Source organism: Vigna radiata, chromosome 4, assembly GCF_000741045.1.
Source record: "Vigna radiata var. radiata cultivar VC1973A chromosome 4, Vradiata_ver6, whole genome shotgun sequence".
NCBI classification, from domain to species: Eukaryota; Viridiplantae; Streptophyta; class Magnoliopsida; order Fabales; family Fabaceae; genus Vigna; species Vigna radiata.
The window spans coordinates 20,169,334-20,191,562 of NC_028354.1; the positions used below are offsets into that span (position 1 = coordinate 20,169,334).

At 29.7% G+C, this 22,229-nt stretch overlaps 3 protein-coding genes across 7 annotated transcripts; 2 read left to right on the forward strand and 1 right to left on the reverse strand.

Annotated features, from left to right (window-relative positions):
- The first annotated feature begins 2,025 nt into the window (after positions 1-2,025).
- On the forward strand, positions 2,026-5,160 carry LOC106758592 (chloroplastic group IIB intron splicing facilitator CRS2-B, chloroplastic). Of its 5 annotated transcripts, none has more exons than XM_014641518.2 (9): positions 2,026-2,174; positions 2,796-3,012; positions 3,092-3,176; positions 3,283-3,350; positions 3,557-3,607; positions 3,707-3,780; positions 4,298-4,356; positions 4,437-4,513; positions 4,841-5,160. In XM_014641518.2, exons 2-9 carry the CDS (start codon positions 2,800-2,802, stop codon positions 4,955-4,957), a joined length of 744 nt encoding a protein of 247 aa, XP_014497004.1. In that variant the 5' UTR covers positions 2,026-2,174; positions 2,796-2,799; the 3' UTR covers positions 4,958-5,160. The 5 variants fall into 5 exon arrangements, with proteins under 5 accessions (XP_014497004.1, XP_014497005.1, XP_022635836.1 ...); XM_014641519.2 differs by lacking the exon at positions 2,026-2,174 and adding an exon at positions 2,204-2,390; XM_022780115.1 differs by lacking the exon at positions 2,026-2,174 and adding an exon at positions 2,204-2,347.
- Positions 5,161-6,682: 1,522 nt separating this feature from the next.
- LOC106758908 lies at positions 6,683-7,693 on the forward strand. Its single transcript, XM_014641915.2, has one exon. It carries the CDS (start codon positions 6,744-6,746, stop codon positions 7,422-7,424), a length of 681 nt encoding a protein of 226 aa, XP_014497401.1. The 5' UTR covers positions 6,683-6,743; the 3' UTR covers positions 7,425-7,693.
- Positions 7,694-7,961: 268 nt separating this feature from the next.
- On the reverse strand, positions 7,962-12,823 carry LOC106759383. The gene is made up of 5 exons (XM_014642535.2): positions 12,037-12,823; positions 11,832-11,887; positions 9,944-11,722; positions 9,018-9,129; positions 7,962-8,908 (listed from the first exon to the last, which is right to left on the reverse strand). The coding sequence occupies exons 1-5, from the start codon at positions 12,185-12,187 to the stop codon at positions 8,190-8,192; spliced, it is 2,817 nt and encodes a 938-aa protein (XP_014498021.1). The 5' UTR covers positions 12,188-12,823; the 3' UTR covers positions 7,962-8,189.
- Positions 12,824-22,229: the final 9,406 nt, after the last annotated feature.

A 22,229-nucleotide genomic window follows, 5' to 3' on the forward strand; every position in this document is an offset into this window, starting at 1 on the left:
AGACGTTGTTCTGAATATTTGAGTACAAAAAGGACTGCTTGATAATCTTACAAATCATCCAACATTATTAACATAATAATGATAATAATGGTAGGATGAGACACTTTTACCTTCATTTGCGAAAGAGTACAAGGTTAAAATAATTATAAAAATATAAATTTTTTTAATTTTTAAAAAAAAGAGAGAGTAAAAAGTAAAAAGGTATAGTGTTAAATGAATGTAAAAATTTGGATCATGGTATTTTAATAACTTTTGACAACAGTTTATATGTCACTATTTTATTAGTTCATATATTTAAAACGAATCAATCATAAGTTGCAACATAAGCGGTTGTAAAAAAATTATCAAAAAAATTTGTTAAAGATACATTTTTTTAAAAATTTTAAGTATGTCAAATAATCATTTTTCTCACTAACAACTTGTGTATAGAGTTTCAATATAACCTAAAAAAACATCATATTGTTATTAAGACTATGATCATATGTTAACAACTTTTTAATAATAGACTATGTTTTACTATTTTATTGTTTGATATATTTAAAATGGATCAATCACAAACTACCACATTAATGTTGTAAAAAAATTATAAAAAAAAATGTTGTTGGAAAAGCATTTTCCATTGTTATAATACAAACAAAGCCTCTCATTAAATGAAATAAAACATTATATGAATATGAGTTTATATACATAAAACATATTTTTATTTCATAAGTAAAAAACTTTTTAAAATAATATCAAAAGTAAATATGTTAGTATTGTAGAGACTTATGTTATCTGTATCTTATCTTGAACCTTCCTATGTTCCATTAAAGAAGTATGGTTGTTTTGTTACCATATGTATGACAGAGGCAGTGCATATACACATCATCCACTGAAATATGGCACCCAATCTTTGACGAGATCCTGATAAGCGTTGATCGGCTTTCTAAGAACATCATTGACTTTGATAGTACAATCTATCCAGAAAGTAATTTTGGTTCCCTCCATGGTTGTCTTCTGTGCTGTCGTTACTGAATAGAAGATGCATGAGCAATTATGTCACATATCACACAGCCTGGTAAATCTTATTAATTAATACGCATTTTAATTTCTCTTATGCTTGTAATGACTCATTTCAACTTACTAGTTTAATATTAACTGAGAATAATGTTTGATTTTTATACCGTTTAACACATTTTTATTTTAATATTAACAAATGTATTTAAAATATTAAATAAATTTAATAAAATTTTATTAAATTACTATACTCAAACATTTATAAATTTGAAAAATTAAATGAGACCAAAATTTCGAACAATAACTCATTTTCACGTAAATTTACGGAAGAAAAAAAATACCCTTATCTGAATTAATGTTCTTTATTCAAAATGACACAATGCATTATTGACTTATGGAGGTTTTAGGCGTTTGATTCAACATTGGTTATCATGACACATGTAGGTGACGTCGAATCAAGTTCAAAACTATGTTTTTTTTTTTTCTATTTTTCTAATTTCACTTTGTCTCAATTCCAAAGAATTTCATTTGGACTCCATTTGTAAAAATATCACAATTTTCTTAATACATATATCTTTTAAAACTCCACTCTACAATTTGGTCCTCTTTTACATCTTTCTGTGTTGGAAGTGTTGGAAATAATTACACGTAATAGTATATAAAATAGTAATAAAAATAACTAAGAAATATCATTATAATAATAAAAACCGTAAACCATAGTAATTATTAATGTTATATTTGCTTGATTTTTTACATGTACAAATTTGTATCATTCTATTTTTTGAAATTAATATTCAAATTTATCTTATATGATTTTAAGTATATAATTCTAGTTTATATCAAACACAATACGTACCTCTAGAACACCAATTCTATTAGCGATCATAAAATTAGGTAATTACGCTATTGCTTAATTATCAATTTAGGAACTATATTATACTAAAAATAATTTTGTTGAATTTGTGGTTAATACAAAAGAGAGGCTTTAATTTGAACTTGATATTGGGAACTAGATCCAACGGTTGGGAAGGAGGGTTTATCAAAGAGCGTAGGATTAGATTAGATGAAAAGGAAAGGGAGAAGAACAACGTAAGATATCCGCCAACTATTTTTCGTGTTTTGTTTACTGATTTTGTTTCGTTTGCAATTGCAGTTGCTACTGCTACACTATCTATCAGGTAAGGTTCACTTTCTCATTTATTTCTTTACATTATCTATCCATTTCCCTCAGTTTCTCCTCTTTTTTCCAATTCCCTTTTTCATCTAATTCTGTTCTTCCGTTTCATCTAAAGTCTCAAACTTTAGCTTTGTTGGAAAATCTTAAGAGAGCGTTTTATGGAAGAATCCCTTTGTATGATAGGTTTTCTTCGCAGACAGTGATACCAACTGTTGGGGTTTTCCTTCTGTTCTTGCTGACATTTAGATTTGGAGTGTTCTGTTATTTCATAATTTGTATTTAGCACTTATGATTTTATTAGTTATTGAGTTACTTTATGACTTATGAAAGCAGTGGGGTTATGTATTCGATCTTAATATTTGTGATTTATCATGAGTTGTTTTTCTTGTCTATATTTTCTGTAATTTACGTTCATATCTATAAATGTAGTGTTTGGTGTATGCATATCTCTTATGAGTTACTCGAGTTTGACAACATTGGTCCAAACAAAAGTGTATAATGTTGAGGTTGTAAGTGGCTTTATTGAAAATTGGGTTTACTGACACCTTAGTTGTTATTTTCTCAATTATATAATGAGATGTTTTTTCACACTCACTTGCATATCCTTTTCATCTTTGGACAGATCGATGTTGCATGCAGCATCTGCCCCTGGTCTTTGTTTAAGCTATCCCAGGAACATTCGCCATCCTTGTTATTTGAAAACACCTTCTGTTAAAACAAGACATTCTGTTCGCTGTTCGGTATCCCAGACAAGTAATGGTGCTAAAGTGGAATATACTCCTTGGCTCATTGTTGGCTTGGGTAATCCTGGAAACAAATACCATGGCACTAGGCACAACGTAATTGTTCAGTTCTTTGTGAAATTGCTTGAAATTGAATATCTATTTGTTGTGAATCTTATGGTTTGCCCTCTGTTAGGTTGGATTTGAAATAATTGATAGCCTTTCTCGAGCAGAAGGGATTAAGATGAACACAATACAGTCAAAGGCCTTGATTGGAATAGGTGCATCATCCTCTAAGCATTGATTTTATTTTGTTATTTCCCTCATAGTTTTGGATTGCATGGAAATTCTAACACTCACTTATATTTTCTTCCGTGATCTGTACAGGTTCCATCGGAGAAGTACCAATTTTGTTGGCAAAGCCTCAGACGTACATGAATTTTAGTGGAGAGTCGGTAAGTTTCCACTGTAAATATTGGATAGATTTTTTATAAGACACACACATACTTTAGTTTTCATCATACATTAGTAGAGAGATAACTGTTGAAACTGATTGCGGATCAACTCTATCTGATTCAGTTCTTATTTTGGCATGTTGATCTGTCAGTTTTTGTGTTTCTTTTTGGTTCCTAATTTTATCTTACTTCTAATATTCTTGAAGGTTGGGCCACTTGCTGCATATTATCAAGTACCCTTGCGTCATATTCTACTAGTATGTATTTCTTACCTTCTGTTTAATAGCAGTTAATGACAATTTACATGTGTTTTGCAATTTTCATTTAGCAGTAAGTTTTTGGGAAATTTTATGCAGGTTTATGATGAAACAAGCCTGCCAAATGGTGTTTTAAAGCTTCAACCAAAAGGCGGACATGGACATCACAATGGGTAATGCTTGTTCTATTCATTTTAATGCTTTTTATATATCAGAACAAAACATGATTTCAGAAATTGGAATCATGTCTTTAGCAAATATTCGGTATGAATAGAGAGACAGTGAACAGGCCTTTTATAAACTTCTTGACATAAGGTTGAAATTGAAATATCAAAAATTAAGGTTACAGTGGGTGCAGTAATCGGGGCACATAGGTGGTCAGGAAGCCCATTGAAATTTCTTATTGAGGAGGTGGTTTGTGAATGAACACAGCTGTATCACATTTTGTTTAAACTCTAAAGTAGATTTCTTTTGTTTGAATTTTAACTTGATTGACACTTATTATGCTCTAACATTAATTCTCAATGCAGTTTATTATCTCATATGACTTGAATGTTTTTATAGATAACACACCAAGGAAATCATCCTGATACAGACCAATTTTGTTTTAAAGAAATGCATTGGGAACTGGTAAATTTTTTACTGTAATGGGAAATATTAAATTCTATAGCTGGTTTTACAATGCTACAGATTGAAAAATGTGATGGGCCATTTGGATGGTTGCAGTGCTTTTCCTCGACTTGCAGTAGGTTAGCTCCTTGCCTCAGTCACCTTGACAAGGTTTCTTCAGTTGTCCCAGCAGTACTGTATTTCAAATTTGTGTTTGCAGGAATTGGAAATCCTCCCGGAACTATGGACTTGAGAGCATTTCTTCTACAAAAATTCAGTTCTGTGGAACGAAAGCAGGTTACATCTAGTCTTCTACCAAGTGTGAATTGGTGTAGTTCTTTTATAATAGCATGTACCTTTTGTGTGCTTATGCTATTTGCATAATACTCTACAATCGCGTGTTATGTCTTGTTATTTACTTTGACTGGAACTTAATTGTAGAAGATCAATCAGTTCTGTTATAATTACACTGCACTTAATACTGATAAGTCTGTCAAATACTGTGTTATAAGTTATGACAGGCCACTAGATTTCATTAAGAGTGAAAGAGCAGTTTACATTATAATGTGCATTTCTTTATGTCTAATTTGAAATTTGATTAGGATTTCCTTTTTCAAATAACAGATTGATGCTTCATTGGAGCAAGGAGTTGTAGCTATAAGAACAGTTGTGCTGAGAGGCTTTGACCAGCATGTCAATAGATTCAATTTAGGGCAAAAGTACAAGTACCATAAAGTGTAATTTCACTCAAATGGATAAGCCAATTTTGGCTTAGATGAAATTGATGTGTATGTTAGCAGATAGCAATTATACCTCAGAAACTTGTCATGAGTCATGAATAGTGCATTTTTTTTGTAAAGCACACCAGTGGTCATATTCTACTCTGGAAGATGTTGCATGGACCAATCAAAGAAAATGGAAAATGGTAGGACATGTGGAAGCAACCTTTGACCATTGGAAACCTAATAATGTTATGCTAAATAGTAAGTGATCACAGGGTGAAACCTAAAACAAAACATCATTGTCTATGGTACATGTGCCGATGATTCCGGAACTAGGTCTCCAGTTCTAAATAAATGTAAAGGTAAAGCTAAAATTAAGTATTTTAATGAGTTTAAATTAATTTGCATGATATACTCAAATTATGATCTTTATAGTTTTGTCACTCATGTGGTTTGTTCTATTATTCCATAATGTTCTGTAATCTGAAATGATATTTTTTATTTATACAATTTGAAATAATTTTATATTGGACAATGAGTTATAATTTTGGACAATGTAACCTAAAATATAATTTTGAATTATATATTTAGAGTGTGGGTTGGATTATGTAATTACAAAATACAATTTCGAATAGTGAATCTGGAAATATTTTAGATCAAAATATAATATAAAAGAGTAGTTAGTTTATTACCTAATTTGTAAACTGCTATTAAGACAATAATTTTAAATTTTTATAGAAAAGGCATTTTCTGTATTTGGAATATGTATTCTATGAGCTTGTTAAGTAGTGAATTTTTTTATATTAAGAAAAAGTATAATATTTTAGTAAATGGGTTGGGTAAGAAAAGATGACTGAGTAAATAGGTGCCATAAAAGTTAGGACATTTTTAATATAAGGGGGTTGAAACCTACGTATCAATTGTCAATTTCGACATTTGAATATAAATGTAAAAATTAAATTTATATTGGTCAATTAATGATTCACCTGTTTCACTACTAACTTGATACCTTAATTAAGTTCATGACCTCACTTTTCCATCACATATCTAAACATAAGTTTTTAATTAATTGTGTTTAAGAAATTTATAAAATAAAAAACATTACAAGATGTCTTTCTTAGTGTTATCTTTTTGTAACTTTCATTTATCATTTTATTATAATTTTAGTAAGTTTCAATTAACAGCTGAGTGTCAATAAGAATGTATATTAAGAAATTATACCTTTAACACACTTCGGTCATTGATGAAATTGTCTAAAGTTGTTGGAGACACATTCATTTCTTTGCTGATAATATTTTTTTCAGCAGTTATTATTATTAATTTTGTCAGACAAAATTAGTCAAACATTGAATTTTTTTTTTCAATAATTCATGAAACACAAAATAAGATTTCATATCCTCTACCTTTTTTTGTTTAACTTTTTGTTGTATGTTGATTTATCCACTTTCCGTACAGAACACTGGTCCTAGTTGTTACACTTTCAAAGCACACCCAAAAAAATCTACTTTAGATATACTAAATAATTAAAATTATTAAATAATTAAAATTTCCTAATTATCTCAATAGTTAATAAATATTTAACCATTTTTTATATTTTTAATATACTAAATATTTCCTTTTTTCAACAAAAATTGTAGCAATTAATAGTGATAATATGAGAAGCAGGGACTTTTCAACTGTGTGGGGCCCAGCTTATTTAGAACGTTGGACTTAGATTTATTAGACCGTTGCGAACTCAAATATTTTAGTCTAACAAAGCGCTGAAAAGTTCTGATAAGAGGAACAAAAAGGAAACGAGCTTCTTCATGAATGAACACAACATGACAATATCAGAGCCTTTCAACGTCTCTCTGCAGCAACACACGAACCCCACAGTTGACACCATCTCCCTCATCAGTCTAACCTCCGCGCAAATGCAAGGCTTTCTCATGATGGAGTTGGAGAGAGGACCAAGATACCAAGCATACGCTGAGCTGAGGGAAAGAAAGCTTCGAATGAAAAACATGAGACAGCAAGAAGAAGAGGAAGAGGATGTGGAAATGGAGGTAGAAGCGAAGGTTTTGACGCCACCGAGGAAGAAACAGGTGAAGTTTCAAGGTGGCGTGGTTTCTGGGAGAAAAGGGTCTTCCTCTATTGTAGCACAGTCTGTTCCTGACTTTTCTGCTGCTTTGAGGAAGGAGAATAGGAAGCCGGTGAATGGTAACGTGTTACCTACTTTGATGGAGTTGACACCTCCTTCGAAGAGTGCGTCTGGTGTTTTGTCGAGTGCAAGAGGGAGTAAGTCGGCGAACGCAGGTGAGAAGAAAAGGGGTGGTGGTGGTTGTGGTGGGGTACTCATGCCGAGGAAGAGCTATGCCAGCATTGATGAACTAAAGAGTTTGTCATCTGCTACTGCTAATGCCATCAATGGTGAGAGTAGAGTTGGAGGAAGGAATAGCAGAGTGATGACAAGAAAGAGTTTTATAGGGTACAGACAGCACGTTTGAGGAGTGTGGAAACTGGAGTGCAATGAGTTTCCTTCAACCTTTGATTATCTTTTTTGTAGGTTTTGTGATAGTTGTCTTCACTGTTCATTCATTACTTTTCATTCTTTTTGTAAGTTTCAGTTTGGATTTTTTTAAAAAAAAATTGGTTTTGGGAGGAAGTTCATTACATTATTATTATTATGTAAGTGTAAAGCTTGTATTATCTGTGAGAGTATCCAACTATCCATCACCATGACACTGTTATAGAGAGAATAACTGTTTGTTGGGAAGGATTTTGCCTATTGTGCTTTGGAATATATCAGAATATGCAGCATGGTTTCCTTTGGCTAAACTGATATTAATCATCTCTTACTGAATGTTTAGCAGCACAACCCAAAATGGAGCTTTCATAAACTGGTTAATCAACTCTTACTGAATTGTAAATTTTGTTACTTGAAATTTGATTGAAATTTGTTAAAAGCAATGAAGGATTCTAAGATTCAAACACATTGCAACCAGTAATGTGTTTTCGTCATCAAAGCATATCATTAACTAATATTTGATTTAAGGCTTGGCTATCAATGCATATTTTTGTGTCTAAACTAGGCAAATCACAGCCATATATAATTGAAAAAAAAAATAAAAACTTGGTCACTGGACATTATTTTGTCCACTAATTCAGAGAGCCAAAACATAATCCTATTTGTACAAAAAATACCCCTTGTTAGATTACATCTCGCCAGAGAAATGACTAGTGAGATGTTGCATGATCAGCTAAATGGAACTTTAGAAGGTGATGGAGCCATGAGTGGAACCTACAAGGTCTTCAACAACTTCATCAACCAAAATTTGAAGTATATCCCCATCTATATCAACACCAGCCTCACATGCTTCAATACCAAAGTCAGTCCATTTCCCCAAGGAGTGGCTCATTTCCCATTCTATTATTTCATCAGGTACCATTCCAACCATACATAACCATTTGTTGATCTCCCTCTTCACCTCTTTGGCCAACATCTCAGCTCTCATGCATAAAGGTAACTTTGTCCATGCCCTGAATCCAGAGTTAAAATAAAGGCTGCAGTTTGATTCTAGATATTCCACAACACAGTCAAGGAGAAAGCCCTTTATTTCCTTTCTCTGTTTAGAATCCTCACAACTCACATCTGTCCACATGGTATCACTCGTCATGCTCTCAAGATCATCAACGAGAAACCGATGAATTATAAGTTGTGGCCCATCATCCTGTCTGCGATCAGTTGTAATTCCAAGCACCAACTCAGCATGCAAGAGAATATCCTTCATATGGTTAAGCTTGCTTATTGTTAATTCTGTCCCATAAGTGTGCAAACTTTCCAATGCCCTGGGAAGTTGGCTGACAAGATCACTCAGTATCTCACCTATCTTCCCTTTGGTAAAGGATGTTGCAGAATCTGAAAGTTCAGCTTCATGTTCTAGTTGACCATAACAAGAGTGATTCATGGAATCAGGGTGAAAACAATGCCCTGGAATTAAATCAAAAGACCACACACATCAAAAAGAGAAACTTGCTCAAAAGAACAGGGATGAAATAAATGTATACTAAAGTTTTTTCTTATTGAAACTCCTCTTTACCTGAGCTTTCATCCAGACTACTGGAAGAAAAGGAAGCTTCCAAAACAGATCCGGGACTGAGATGATTACCATTGCAAGAGGTTCCTAATAACCTTTCTTGTTTTTCCCCATACTGAAAAGAAAATAATAAAGCAAAGATCATGTCAAAATTCCAATTTTCCACCGCTCACAGTACAAATTAATACAATGGGCCAAAAGCATATGAGAATTACAGCACAAACTTTAGTACATCTGATATCATCAAGAACGCATCCATTTCAATGTCCATTCCTTATTTTTATCTAACTTCCATTAGTATGCTTCACTATACTAAAAAAAAACCCATGTTCCTTCCTTTTTTTATACACACCACAAAGTAGTACCACCCGACTAAAGTATCATCATTTTTCATCCTTTGATATGATAAAACAGATAAAACGACAAAAATTGGTAAGAAATTTAGACTTACAATTGTTTAAACCAATATTAGCAGAACATGTACCTTTCTCTAAAAATATGATTGCTTAATGTCAAAAACAAGATCCATTGGACTAAAAATCCTTTAAGTAGAACAACAGGAAGAAGTCTAAACAATGATAATAAACAATATAGTAAGATACGAGACGATAATTTGAGGCAAATATAAAAAAAAAAAATGTCACCCCCTCCCACCGTTGCGGCAGTCTGTCATTTATACTGACACATAAATAGCCACAAATGCAGAAAGCTCATAAACAAAAGCATAAATAAGATACAAAAGCATTTCAAGCTGCAGTGCATACAACTATATTTCTTGCTTAGACTCAAGTCACGTAGATAACATTGACTACAGATTCACAATGAAATTGAGCAACTGGATATTACAAAAAGATGATTGATAACAAATGCAAAATGACAGGAGAATTAAATTTTGAAGCAGTGAGGAAATATAGACAGAGAAGACTTACATGCAAGCCAACATTTTCATTAAACACATGATGACCATCATGACAGATCAAATGCTCTGAACTTAAAGCAGATATCAGCTCTTGAAGAATCATGGCACTTGATTTTTTAGGCGGAACACCTGTAGCCAATTCTTCGTCTCTTTGAGAGGTTAATTCCTTCAATTTTTGTTCTAGAAAGGCACCTAAAGCATCAACTCTCAATGGTTTAGGCCTTTTAATACTCTCATTGTCAGTGCTTGTCTCTTCCCTGTCAACAGTTACTCCTATCTTTTGCTTCAAGGGAGAATTAAATGTAAATGACACTACATCATTGATCTTGTTGTCCTTAACCTTAATAATTCTTTCTCCTTGAGCAACTTGCTTATTTCTTATAATGGAATTGTTCAAGGAGGAAGCATTGGAGTCCCTTCTTTTGCCACCCAATCCATTAGAATGGAGATTTCTCTGTTTTGCACCAACTGAATAAACAGAACCTGTGCCTTCTAGTTGAGTGGCATTTGGGATCCTTCTTTTTCTCTCTAATGTTCTTACGTGAGACAAAGAATTATGCTGTCGACTATAAGGTTTTCTCTCTAGGTCAAATCTACAACTGTCGGCTTTGGTAGGAGATCTTGTCCTTGTTCGACCAGTAAGACTTCTATTCATAGAAACAAAGTCCTTAGCACCATTCATAGCACTCGTAGATGATGATACCCCTTTTACTTGCATATCGCTCATTGTAGATCCAGATGAATATCTTTCACTGGTTAACATCTGTTCTTGTGTTTGAGTTTTGTGTTTTGAGCGAAAAGAAGATGCATCATCCTCCAGGGTCCTTGATGGTTGGCAAGATGAATTCCATTTAGGTAGACAATCATGGGGCATTGACATCCTTCTAACAGTGGGCTCATTCCATGACTTATGTGCATTATTTTTCCCCTTCTCTTCAGTATCAAGAGATATGAACTTTTCCTGGCTTCTCAGAAGAACTACATCTCTGTCATGTCCAAGGGAAGTTAATGACTTTCCCTTCTTCTCTGATGATTCCATAGAGGAAGCTGTGATCACATCAGAAACAACAGGTGGAGGATCCAGTGGCTGTCCCCCAACCTCAAGCTTGCAGTCAACTACGTCAAGCAGATTACCACAGTTTTTGCAAGAGGTCTGCTCCATCAATTGCTTGCATGAGCCAGCTTCATAACAAGAATGATTTTGCACATCATTGGTCACAATACCAGTCTTGGGAGGGTACATGGAAGCAGGATATGCAAGAGAACCTTTGGCCCTACTTCTGCTTTGCAATCCAGGTTCCAAAATTTTAGTAGCTGCTCCTATTAACCTAGAGCTTCGAGAAGCACTCTTTCCGGAAGGAATTCTCGGACTCTTCAAAGAAGAAGCAAGCTTTGGATGATGATGATGGTGGTGATGATACTTTCTTCCTCGTGATAATACACTCTTAATTTGGAAAGCATCAGCTCCAAACCTAGTCACTGCCCTTCTCTCATAGGACCCGGTTTTCTGAAGCTTCTGAGGTCTTGAATCATGCTTCACAACTCCCATTTCCAAACCCATGCATTGCCGATCCAACTCACCATGGTCACCACTCAAAGACTCATTCTTCCCATCACCACACAAGGCTTTCTTGGACTTATCTCGCTGAGCAGTCGGAATAGATTCTAGACCCATCAACCTGGCTACCAGACTCGGAACTCGCATTTCACTCTTCTGGTCTACATCTACGCCATGATTCCCACCTTTTTTATTAGCACTTGGGAAACCTCCACTGTTCTCATTAGCAATCTGCATATTGAACATAGCCACAATACCCAGACAAAACATTAGTAAACACCAAACACTAAACAAAATAGAAAAGAAGAATCCATACAACCACTCGAGCATAGAATCTTACCAAGTGAATCTTGGAATTTGGCATCTTTTCATCCCCCTTGAACTTTTTCGCACGAGCTGATAAACACTCAACAACAAGAACATATATCAGTCGCCACAAACCAAGAACAATCCCTCATGCGTATGTGTGACATTTCAGGCCAAATTCATATCATACTGAATAATACTATTACATCATATGAACGTAGATTTACTAAGAAATTAACCTGGAGGAAGAAGCTTCTTGGAGAAGAGCTTCTTCTTGGAGAGCTTCCTCTTCCAATCAATGAGCTGAAAGAAAATGCCGACACAACCACCCGGCTTCTGCTGCACCTTCCTCTCCGTGATAGCCAAATTCTTGGCCGCGGAATCATTCATTTCTGCAACACTCCCCAGAACCACCGACACTAATGGAACCAAAAGTCAAAACCACCTTCCTCAGCAAACGATGTTGTTCTTCTCTACTCTACTCTACATTGTTAAAACCAAAAAACGCATTCAGTTCTCGGTAATCTGTCTTTCTCTCTCTCTCTCTTTCACACCGGTGAGAAAAGAACTTCTTCACATTCCCTGGCCAAGAAAACAAAACAAAAAAAGAGGAAAAAAGAAAGCAGCTTTCTCTTCCCTTTAGGTACCCAGTTGCAAAACCTGACTCTCACTTATGGAAACAAGGTACAATAATGTTATCCACAAAAGACATGGGAACAACTCTGCTGAACCTCTGTGACAGCCACGAAAAGACTGAGGCAGAAAGCAACTCTTGATGCAAAAAACGACACCGTCACAAGGCAAACAGAAAAAGAAAAAATAAGAGGCAAATACCCTTCCAGAACAATAATACATTTTACATGGCAACTTAAATCACAGGCAGCACCAATGCTGCTAATGCCACTGCAAACCAAAGCTAAGGTAAGTTTCTTGTGGTTATGGTAGTGAGGCGCGTGGAAACAAGAGAGTGTGTCATGGGTGCATAGGATAAGACGAACGAGACAACCTGGACACCCATGCGCATGCAAGCATCGGTCAACACACCCAAAAATATTAATATTTGCGTCATCGGGACAACCAACAGGGAACAGTGTTCTAGTTTGTTGGGTAACGTTGGGTCTACGTCTCTCTGCTATTCTGCGCTATGGGGGCGTCTATTCATCGCTTTTCATGCTTCTAATTCACGCGCCCTCTTCCACTCGCTCTTACCTGTCATGACATATGCTTTACACTTTCTTTCCATCCAAATCTATCAGAAATTTTTAAAAATAATCTTTAAGGCAATAATCTATAAGTATCAATATAGATATTAGTGATTATTAATCTGACATAAGTAACATGATAATATATTTATATATAATAGAAAAAAGCATGTACATAAGTTTTGATAAGTAAGAAAGAGCATTTATCCTTAGTAGCAATGTACTAAAACACAGAAATTGAAGCAGAAGAGTTTGCAATGGCATAAAGTTCGAAAAGGATATCCATTAATCATTCTAAACTTTTTTTCCTTCTTTCCCCTTATTATTGCCTATTATTACTCACAGAGTGCAATGTGCTCCACTTTTCGGGTTAAAATCTTTCTAAGCATTTTATAAAATTAATCTATTCATCATATTATGTGAATCTATAACAGTTAAAATAAATAAAATATATTATTGTTGACAGTGAGTGAAATGCATTGTTTGTTGGCTATATATGGTAACTATTATGAAGTAAAAGGTGGAATTGAATAAAAAAAAAAAAAAAAAAACAAGGTGTACACGTGAGTTTTGGTGGTGGACCCACATGTCTAAAAGAAGGGCAAAACAGTAACAGAGGTAAATATTGTGTTGTGAATACGAATGTAGTGTGTGGTAGTGAATAAAGTAGTGTGGTCACAAGAAGCGTGCCGGAAAGTGAAGTTTTATAGACTGACCAATCCAATCATCCTTCTTCTTAACTGTTCTTATATACTAATTGGATTCCAAGATTTATCTTTTACATCTTAGATTTAGACTGCACAAGAATCTGTTATAGATTACGCTAGATTTTGTTTCAATCTTTAACAGAATAAGATCCAATAGAAACACCAACTCACAACATATTTTATTTTAGAATCTATGTGTAAAAAAAGCTATTAGAAAATGAAAGATGTAATCAAACAATAAAATACAGTGAATAGATCTTAACGATGATTCTGATATTATGTTAAAAATTTACTTTAAATTTAATTTAATTTTATAAAATAATACTATTTATATTCTTTTATATATTATAAATTGATCTTATTTCAATTGATACAAAACATCTATAAATTTATAGAATAATGATATCTTCATATACTTTTATATTTATTTAATATAAATTTTAAGAAACTTCGTTGTTAGATGATGAATTACTCAATCTATTAACTGTTGATCCATTATAATTATCAAGCAAAATATGTTTAGGATGTAAAGATAAAAAATGAGTGCAATGAAAGAGGAAGAATAAGAAAAGAGGAGATGTACTGTATTATTCATTTATTAGTAGTACATTATGGATGTTACCCATCCTAATTTATAAAACTGTGTCGATATAAGGAGAGACAGGATCACAATTTTTTTTTATGAGACAAGACCACATCATGATTGTGAAAAGCAAGACCCAAGATGAAAGATGGACTAAGAATATTTGTACACGTTGGATTTTATTTTTTTTTTCTTTACATGATAACACAAAAGAGATTTTTAATGACTTTTATAAATTCTCAGTTACTTTATAATTAATAGCTTATCAAGTTATTCATAATTTGTTAAATAATATTCTTAAAAATTCATTTTTTATGTTTTATTCTATAAAACTTATTTAACCCATTTATCATTTCTCATGGATTTTTAACTCATTTATTCAAAAATATATTATATTTTTAAAAATCATTTTTACTTATTTGTTTATTTATTTACAAAAAATCTACAATTTGTTTTTTTTTTCTATCCACTGACAGTAATTATTATGAAACTTGAGAGGAGTTATTGATTTAGAATGAATTTATTTTTTGGTGTGAGTTGTTGCTGTTATTATCGTTATTAACTTGACATTATGGTTACATCCTTAGCCATAATATGGAGACAGAAGAGTTCTATGTACTGTGTCTGTTGTACTGAGCATGTGAATAAGATATAACATGGAGTTGGTCTTAGACTTGGGTGACAACACTTTCTGAGCTGTTAGTGTCAAGAATTTGGATCAAATAAGATAGATACATACATTGTTTTTTTTCTAAACCTTTTAGTATCAAAGAGTAATTTTTTTTATTGATACCAAGTAAAAAGTAATTTTGTTTGTGATATTGTGACTGTAATTATTCGATTTGATTTTTATATTTGTTTGAAAGTATCATATATATATATATATATATATATTAGGTGTTAAAATCTTATCATCTTTTATTTAGAGTTCTCTAATCTTAATACATAACATTTTTTTTGAGTAAAATATAATTTAAATTTTGATACTGAGAGAATCAAATTTTAACATATATTACTTCCAAACCATCTTAACACTAATTTAATTTAATAAATCACATTATTCCTTTTTTACAAAAATAAAGACTAAATGAGATTTAAAAAAATCAATTAAATAAAAACAAAATGTAATAACTAAAACAAATCAAAATTCTAATCATTAAATGAAATTATTAATTAAACATTTTCATTTTATATTTAAAAAAAAATTCTTTTAACAATTATGTATTAACAATTTTTTAATGACGTGGTAATTTATCATTAATCTATTTTAAATATTTTTTTAAATATAAATTCAAAAGAGACAATAAAATAATGACACATGTCTTATTTTAAAAAATTGTTAAAAATGATTATCAAAACATTGATATTTTATATTTATATATTTTTCATTGCCAACACCCTGGGACATATTACACACTTCATGTCATGTGCTTGTCTGGCCATCACATCATATACATTGCTTATAATTCACTGATTTTGTGGACTAAAAGAAAAACAAAGTATTTGTAATATTATTAATATTCACCAATTTAAATCCTGAATACATAAATATTATCAATATTTTTGCAAGAGATTTTGTTGTTAAAGATAATTCTATATATTTTGAACAGTATGACTTAAATATATATATATATATATATATATATATATATATATATATATATATATATATATATATATATATATATATATATATATATATATATATACATCTTTCTTCCAAAGGTTACAATGCTACCAATTTTAGAGGAAACAATAAATTATTTTGCATTTGATATCATATAAGCTAATTGAGGAGACAAATTTTATAAAACGTGAGAGCTATTTATCTTTTCGATAACAGATATCTATATGAATTTTTAATTAATTAAAATGTTTTAATATGAGATAATAGATTTTTGTTTATATTTTCAACTTTAAAAATACACCACGTCTGTCACTGAAAAAGTTTATTAAATAATAATCAATTTTATAGATTAAAAATTATTATTTATTGTCTAATTTAAATACTAATTTATAAATTAAAAACTATTAATATTTAAAATAGTATTTAATATAAAAATTATAATTAGTTTAAGAATTGTAGTTTTCTAACGTTATATAACAAAGTTTTAGCTACAAGTCTAAATTAATGTTTGGAAATAAAGTAGAGATTAAACTGAAAAATAAAATAAATAAAATATATTTTAACATTTGTTTTTTTTAACTTAATATATTCCTATTCTATAAAATGCTTCACATTAATTAACTTTTACTAATATTTTCACTTGAAAAATTTTATAGGCATTCTAAATTCGTATTCAGCTTTTAATATGTATATAAAAGAAAGTTAGTAAGATAAGATCGAAGTTGAAAAATTTTAAAATAACAAAGTTAATGGTCTAAAAAAGTTTCCACTAATATCACACCACTCCAAGCTCTAGAAAACCAAAACTTTTTTTCTTTTCTTTATCTAAATCAATGTGTTTTAATTTAACATAGAAAAAATTTATTTCATTTTAAAATAATTATAGATATATTTTATTTAAATATAAAGAAAATTTTATATCTAAATAAATTTATTTGTTATAAAAATAATGTTATTATGTCAAAAAAAATATTTGATTAATTGTTTTTTATGATATTTAAATGTTATGAGAGGTGTTTGTTTAAATAGATCAACATTAGGTTTAGGTTTAGTGTCTCTTTTAACTGTTTGTAAAGTAAAAAAAAAAATAAAAACAAAATACTTTTAATCAATCTTAATAAGATAATTATCAGTCTTAATTTATCACATTATTAATCAAATTCAAAGGATAAATGAAAAGTTTGATAATTTTAATTGATTAAGTTCCTTAAATAATTGATTAATCTATTAAATTTTAAAAAATTATGTGGTTAAAGCATATTATTAATTGATTAAGTCAATAATACAATTGATTAATTTTAACGATTACTTAGTTTTTCTTTAAATCGTGCATCTTTTCTCATTTTATTCCAACACTTTGATATCATGAGATCAACTAAATTGAGAGAGTTTTAAGTATTTTATCTTTGAAAAAAAAAACATTTGTATTTAAAAAAGAGTTTTTTCTGGACAATAAGTGTTTATTGTAATCTTCATATGTATTATATCTATATATATCTTTTTTTGTATATTTGTCATGTTATTTGTGTTGTAATCCACCTTTACGTAGAAGATTGTAATGATTGTATGAAACATCATTTATTCTTTGTAAGATTGTGTGAAGTATTTTTTTAAGGTTTTGTTTATATATTGTTTTTAGGATTATGTAAGTATAGTTATAAAGTTGTTGGAAAAAATAGACGTGAATTCTTAATAATCAAACAAATGTAAAAACGAAAATCCTGTGTCTTAAGATTTTTTAGCTTTCTTTATGATTAATCTTGATCTTAATAACTCATCATATACTAATCTTATTAATTGATTAAAAGAAAGTTTTCAATATTATTTTATAATAATTAAAGAACCAATTTTTTTTTTTTAAAAGCGATTCATCCTTCTATTGGTTGAAAGGTATTGGCTGTATGAATTTTAACAAATAATTATGTGTATCTTTATTGAATTTTATAAAATTGAACAAAATCATAAAAATAAAAACTCTCTCAATATATATTTGTACTTTGCAAACAAAGCATATTTATTTTATTTGAATTCAAAATATAGCACAATGAATAAGTTAATTTAAAATATAATATAACAATAATAGTTAAATAATATTATTATCTCTATACATAAATTTATACATGAATTATATATTTGTTAAATATAAAATAAATAAGGAGAGAAAAAAGAGGAATGGAAGGAGAATAAATATTGTTTGATTAAAAAGATTTGTGAGAAAATAAATAACAAACGATAAAAAAAAGTCATTTGACAAAAAAGAATTAGATAAAGAATATAACTAAAATAGAAATCGATTTGCCAGAGAAAAATGAAAAATATTTTTATTTTTATTTTTTTTTTTAATTTTTAAAAAAATATTGAATTTAAATTATTAATATGTAATATTTTTTAATATTGTCGTTAAAAATAACACAAAATAAAAATAAAACAAGTGGAAAAGGTGAAAAGAGAAGAAAGTTATTTGGGTAAAGCCCACAGGCTCATTTATTATTTTTCTTTCTTTTTTTTTTTCTTCTAGTTTATCAAAGTTTCTCTTTTTAGTTTTTTCTTCTCCTACATATCTCTAAATCTCTCACTTTCATTATCATTCTTTTAAGATTAAATCTGACCATGTTAGGTGAGAAAAATATTATTTCAATTGATTTATTATTGTTATTTGAGTTTAATTATATTGTTCAAAATCTTTATATTTGTGGTGTTTTTGAATCCTTTACTAACTATTTCTTGAAATGAGAAACATATAGACAACAGAAAAAAATATATTTAACAACTTATTGTAAATATTGTTATAAAAATATTTATGACGAACTGTTTTTGATGAAATATTTGTACAAGTGTTAGATTTTCAAGGATATTAAAATTTTATTTATTGTATCTTACTAAAAAAAATATTTTAATTAAAGTTTGATAGTTTTCACTAATGAATAAGTAATTTAATGTATATAGCCGTTGTAAACATATTTTATGAGATGATTATTTATTATTATTATCAATATGTTTAATCACAATTGTTATATCTTTCTAATTTAATTTTTCGTACTTTCACTCATACATTAAACAGATTTAAAAAAAAAAAACTCTTATTTTCTTAAACATTATATAGTTTTTTTCAAAAGAATTTTCCTATATTTGAATTGATCCATTTGAAAAAGACATTTTTAAGATTATCATGTATTTTGTCAACTCAGAATTTAAGCCTAACAGAAACATTTATAAATCTATAAAAATTTGAAGTGGTCAAATATATTATAATTAAAATATATATTTTTGTATATATATATATATATATATATATATATATATATTTATTTATTGAGTTTTGAAAATGAAGCGAAGGATTTGAAGTTAGTTTATGAATCATGATATGTAATCTAGTGTGGATTCAATAGAATTGAATGTCATACTGAACTTTTGACTCATTCTTTTGATTTTAAATGATTGGAATAAGAAATTTATATATAGGAACATTGTAGTGGAACATTTTTAATTTGTTAAGATGTTACAAAAGATATTATAAGAATAAGTTGAATTTTAGAAATGTTTGAAATTGGTATGTGATTTTATTTTTTCTAACGTATTGGTTCAATTTAGGTTTTTCTCAATTAAATAAAAATACGAGGGAGTTAAATAAATAAGTCAAATCTCTTGTAAATGTAAACATTATTTCATTAAGAACTGTTTTTAATTCGTATTATAATTAAAAAATAAAATTGAATTTATTTATGAATAAAGTTTGTTTGAAAGTAGTGTTTATATAAGATGTGATATCCACCGTCGATGTATGTGATTGCATTATTGATTTGAAAGTCTAAGATGAGTGATGGGTTGTTGGCAAGAAAGTGTGTGCAATTGATATCCACCGTTCATTTCTTTTACTTCTTTTCGAAATCAACTTTCTCAACAAATCTGATATGACTTATACCCTCCACCGCTACCAATCCTTTCCCAACTTTTCCATAAACATCAATCATCCTTCTCTTATTATATATACATTAACTTTTAATTTTCTATTATTTATCTTTTTTACTTTTTCTAAATTTAAATTTTTAAATTTTAATTCAATTTTAAATACTTAAAATTTAACTTTTATATCACGAATTATTTTAGCTCATGCTATTTACTTAACTACATTAAAATCGTGTTAGAATAATAGTCATATTTTTCTATAATTTTTACTTTCTCATTATCAATAACCAATAACGACAGTGATATTTTTAGCATTTAATACTTTTCTAATGAAAATAATAATAACAACTTATCATTATATATAACTTTTGTATTAAATTATGTTAAATTGTATTTCATACTAGCATTTCAAATATAAAGTAAATATCTCAAATTTAAGAAAGGAAAATATGAATTCGTAAGGATACATAAGTTCAAAACTTAAATAAATTTTAATTTGGTGAACAAACTTATCCAAACTTTAGATTTAATATTGAAAAATGATGTTTTAAGTTGTAATGTTTTTATAAAAGAGAATGTAATCGTAGAGTTTGATGAAAAATAATGGTATCATAACACACTTTTATATTATTAAAAATAAGAATGAAAAATAAATAAGAATAATATTAAATATACGTAAAAAAAATTTAAGTATGTGAAATAATAGTTACTAAAGAAAGTACATGGTAAAAGTGACTTTGTAAAAGAAAGGTACCTAGTTGATTGAAAGCACGTTGTTGAATGAATATATTGAACAAACTTTTGAAGCAGTTTGAGGAATGCAGATGTTAGTGATGGAAATCGTCCTTGCAAGGAAAGGATAAAAATGATGCCCATTCACATCTTTTCTATTTGTCCATTTTCATGCTTCTTTATTCCATTTCCAATGCCTTCATCTATCAACTTTTCTTTACAACTATGTTTCAAGGGTTTTCTTGCCTTTTCCAACTTCTGTCTCAACAAAATCAATGAGATACAGACACTCCACAGATCTACTCATTCCTCACTACATCAAAATTTATTAAAGGATAATGATATTTTGACAACTTTTTTTTAACAATTTTTTGATAACAGGACACGTGTAATTATTTTATTGGTTTGTTTAAATTTATGTTTAAAAAAATATTTGAAACGAACGAATCATAGACTGCCACGTATGTGTTGTCAAAAAGTTGTCAAAATAGAGTTGTTAAAGAGACTTTTTCCTTTACTAAATTACTTACTTTTTTTTTTTTACGTAGTTATCCTTTCTTTAAAAGAAAATTAGTTGGAGGATTTTTCAATTTTCCTTTTTTTTTTCATTAAAATCTATAGTTGAAGATTTCCTTGGAAGGATGTTTGTGTAGTTAGTTCTTCAAGTTCAAGGTAGTACTTTTTTAAGATGAAGTAATCCCTTATTTTGTTGGGAATTGAAGTTCAATTTGACTTATTTGAAGCCACCCAAAAAGCATCCAATAGGGAATTAGTCATGTTGATCTTTCCACAAGCATTAAACTTTAAGCTATGAGACTACTGCCACACCTTAGACCTAACCTCCATTTCTTACTACACTTTTTCCCCACATTTCCTAATTTTACAATCATACCATCTTTTAAGATTAATCATATTAACCATAAAGTCACGATATCTTATAAAATAGAAAAAAAAATATTCTTTAACAATTTTTTTATAACCTTTTTACAATACTTACATAGTAATTTATAATTAATCTGTTTCAATCAAAAAATTGTTAAGAAAAATTACTAAAATATCGTAGTCGTGTAAGATAACAGGTGCATAAACTTCTTGGTTAACCAGAAAATTACCGTTTCTTGATTAAGCAAAAGCTAGTGATTTAGAAATCAACGATTTATGGTTTTCTGAATTTTGGGATTAACAAAAGTGCTAGCTTCAGAGAATCGCAATTCTTCACCAACTTATGCAGAGGCAGACCAAAACAGGCTTTGCAGAGAACCAAATTAATGTGGTGTGGTGTGCAATGATCTGTTGTGTTGAACTGCTATTCATATGCAAACAAGTACTTTACTTCTGCGTGTAGAAGGAACTATAAAAATCAGTCAGAAAGCATTATTGTTGAAAATGAAGCCATGCAACGGCAACAGAATGCAGAAGAGAAACACTTCAAGGTCTTCTCACACACCCTTGTGTTCATTTGAGCCAACATTTGAAAGAAGTATTGATTTTGGTTGACGTTAGTTTCAAGATGAAGGAGGTTAAAGCTGATATTTTTATCCAAATACAGGTCAATAATAAGATTGGGTTTTGAACATAGATTTACTTGGAACATAAATTTTATAAAATGTAACGTGAATGAAAGAGACAATGCATGATTAGTTTTTCCATTTAGGCTCTTATTGATGTAGAGAAA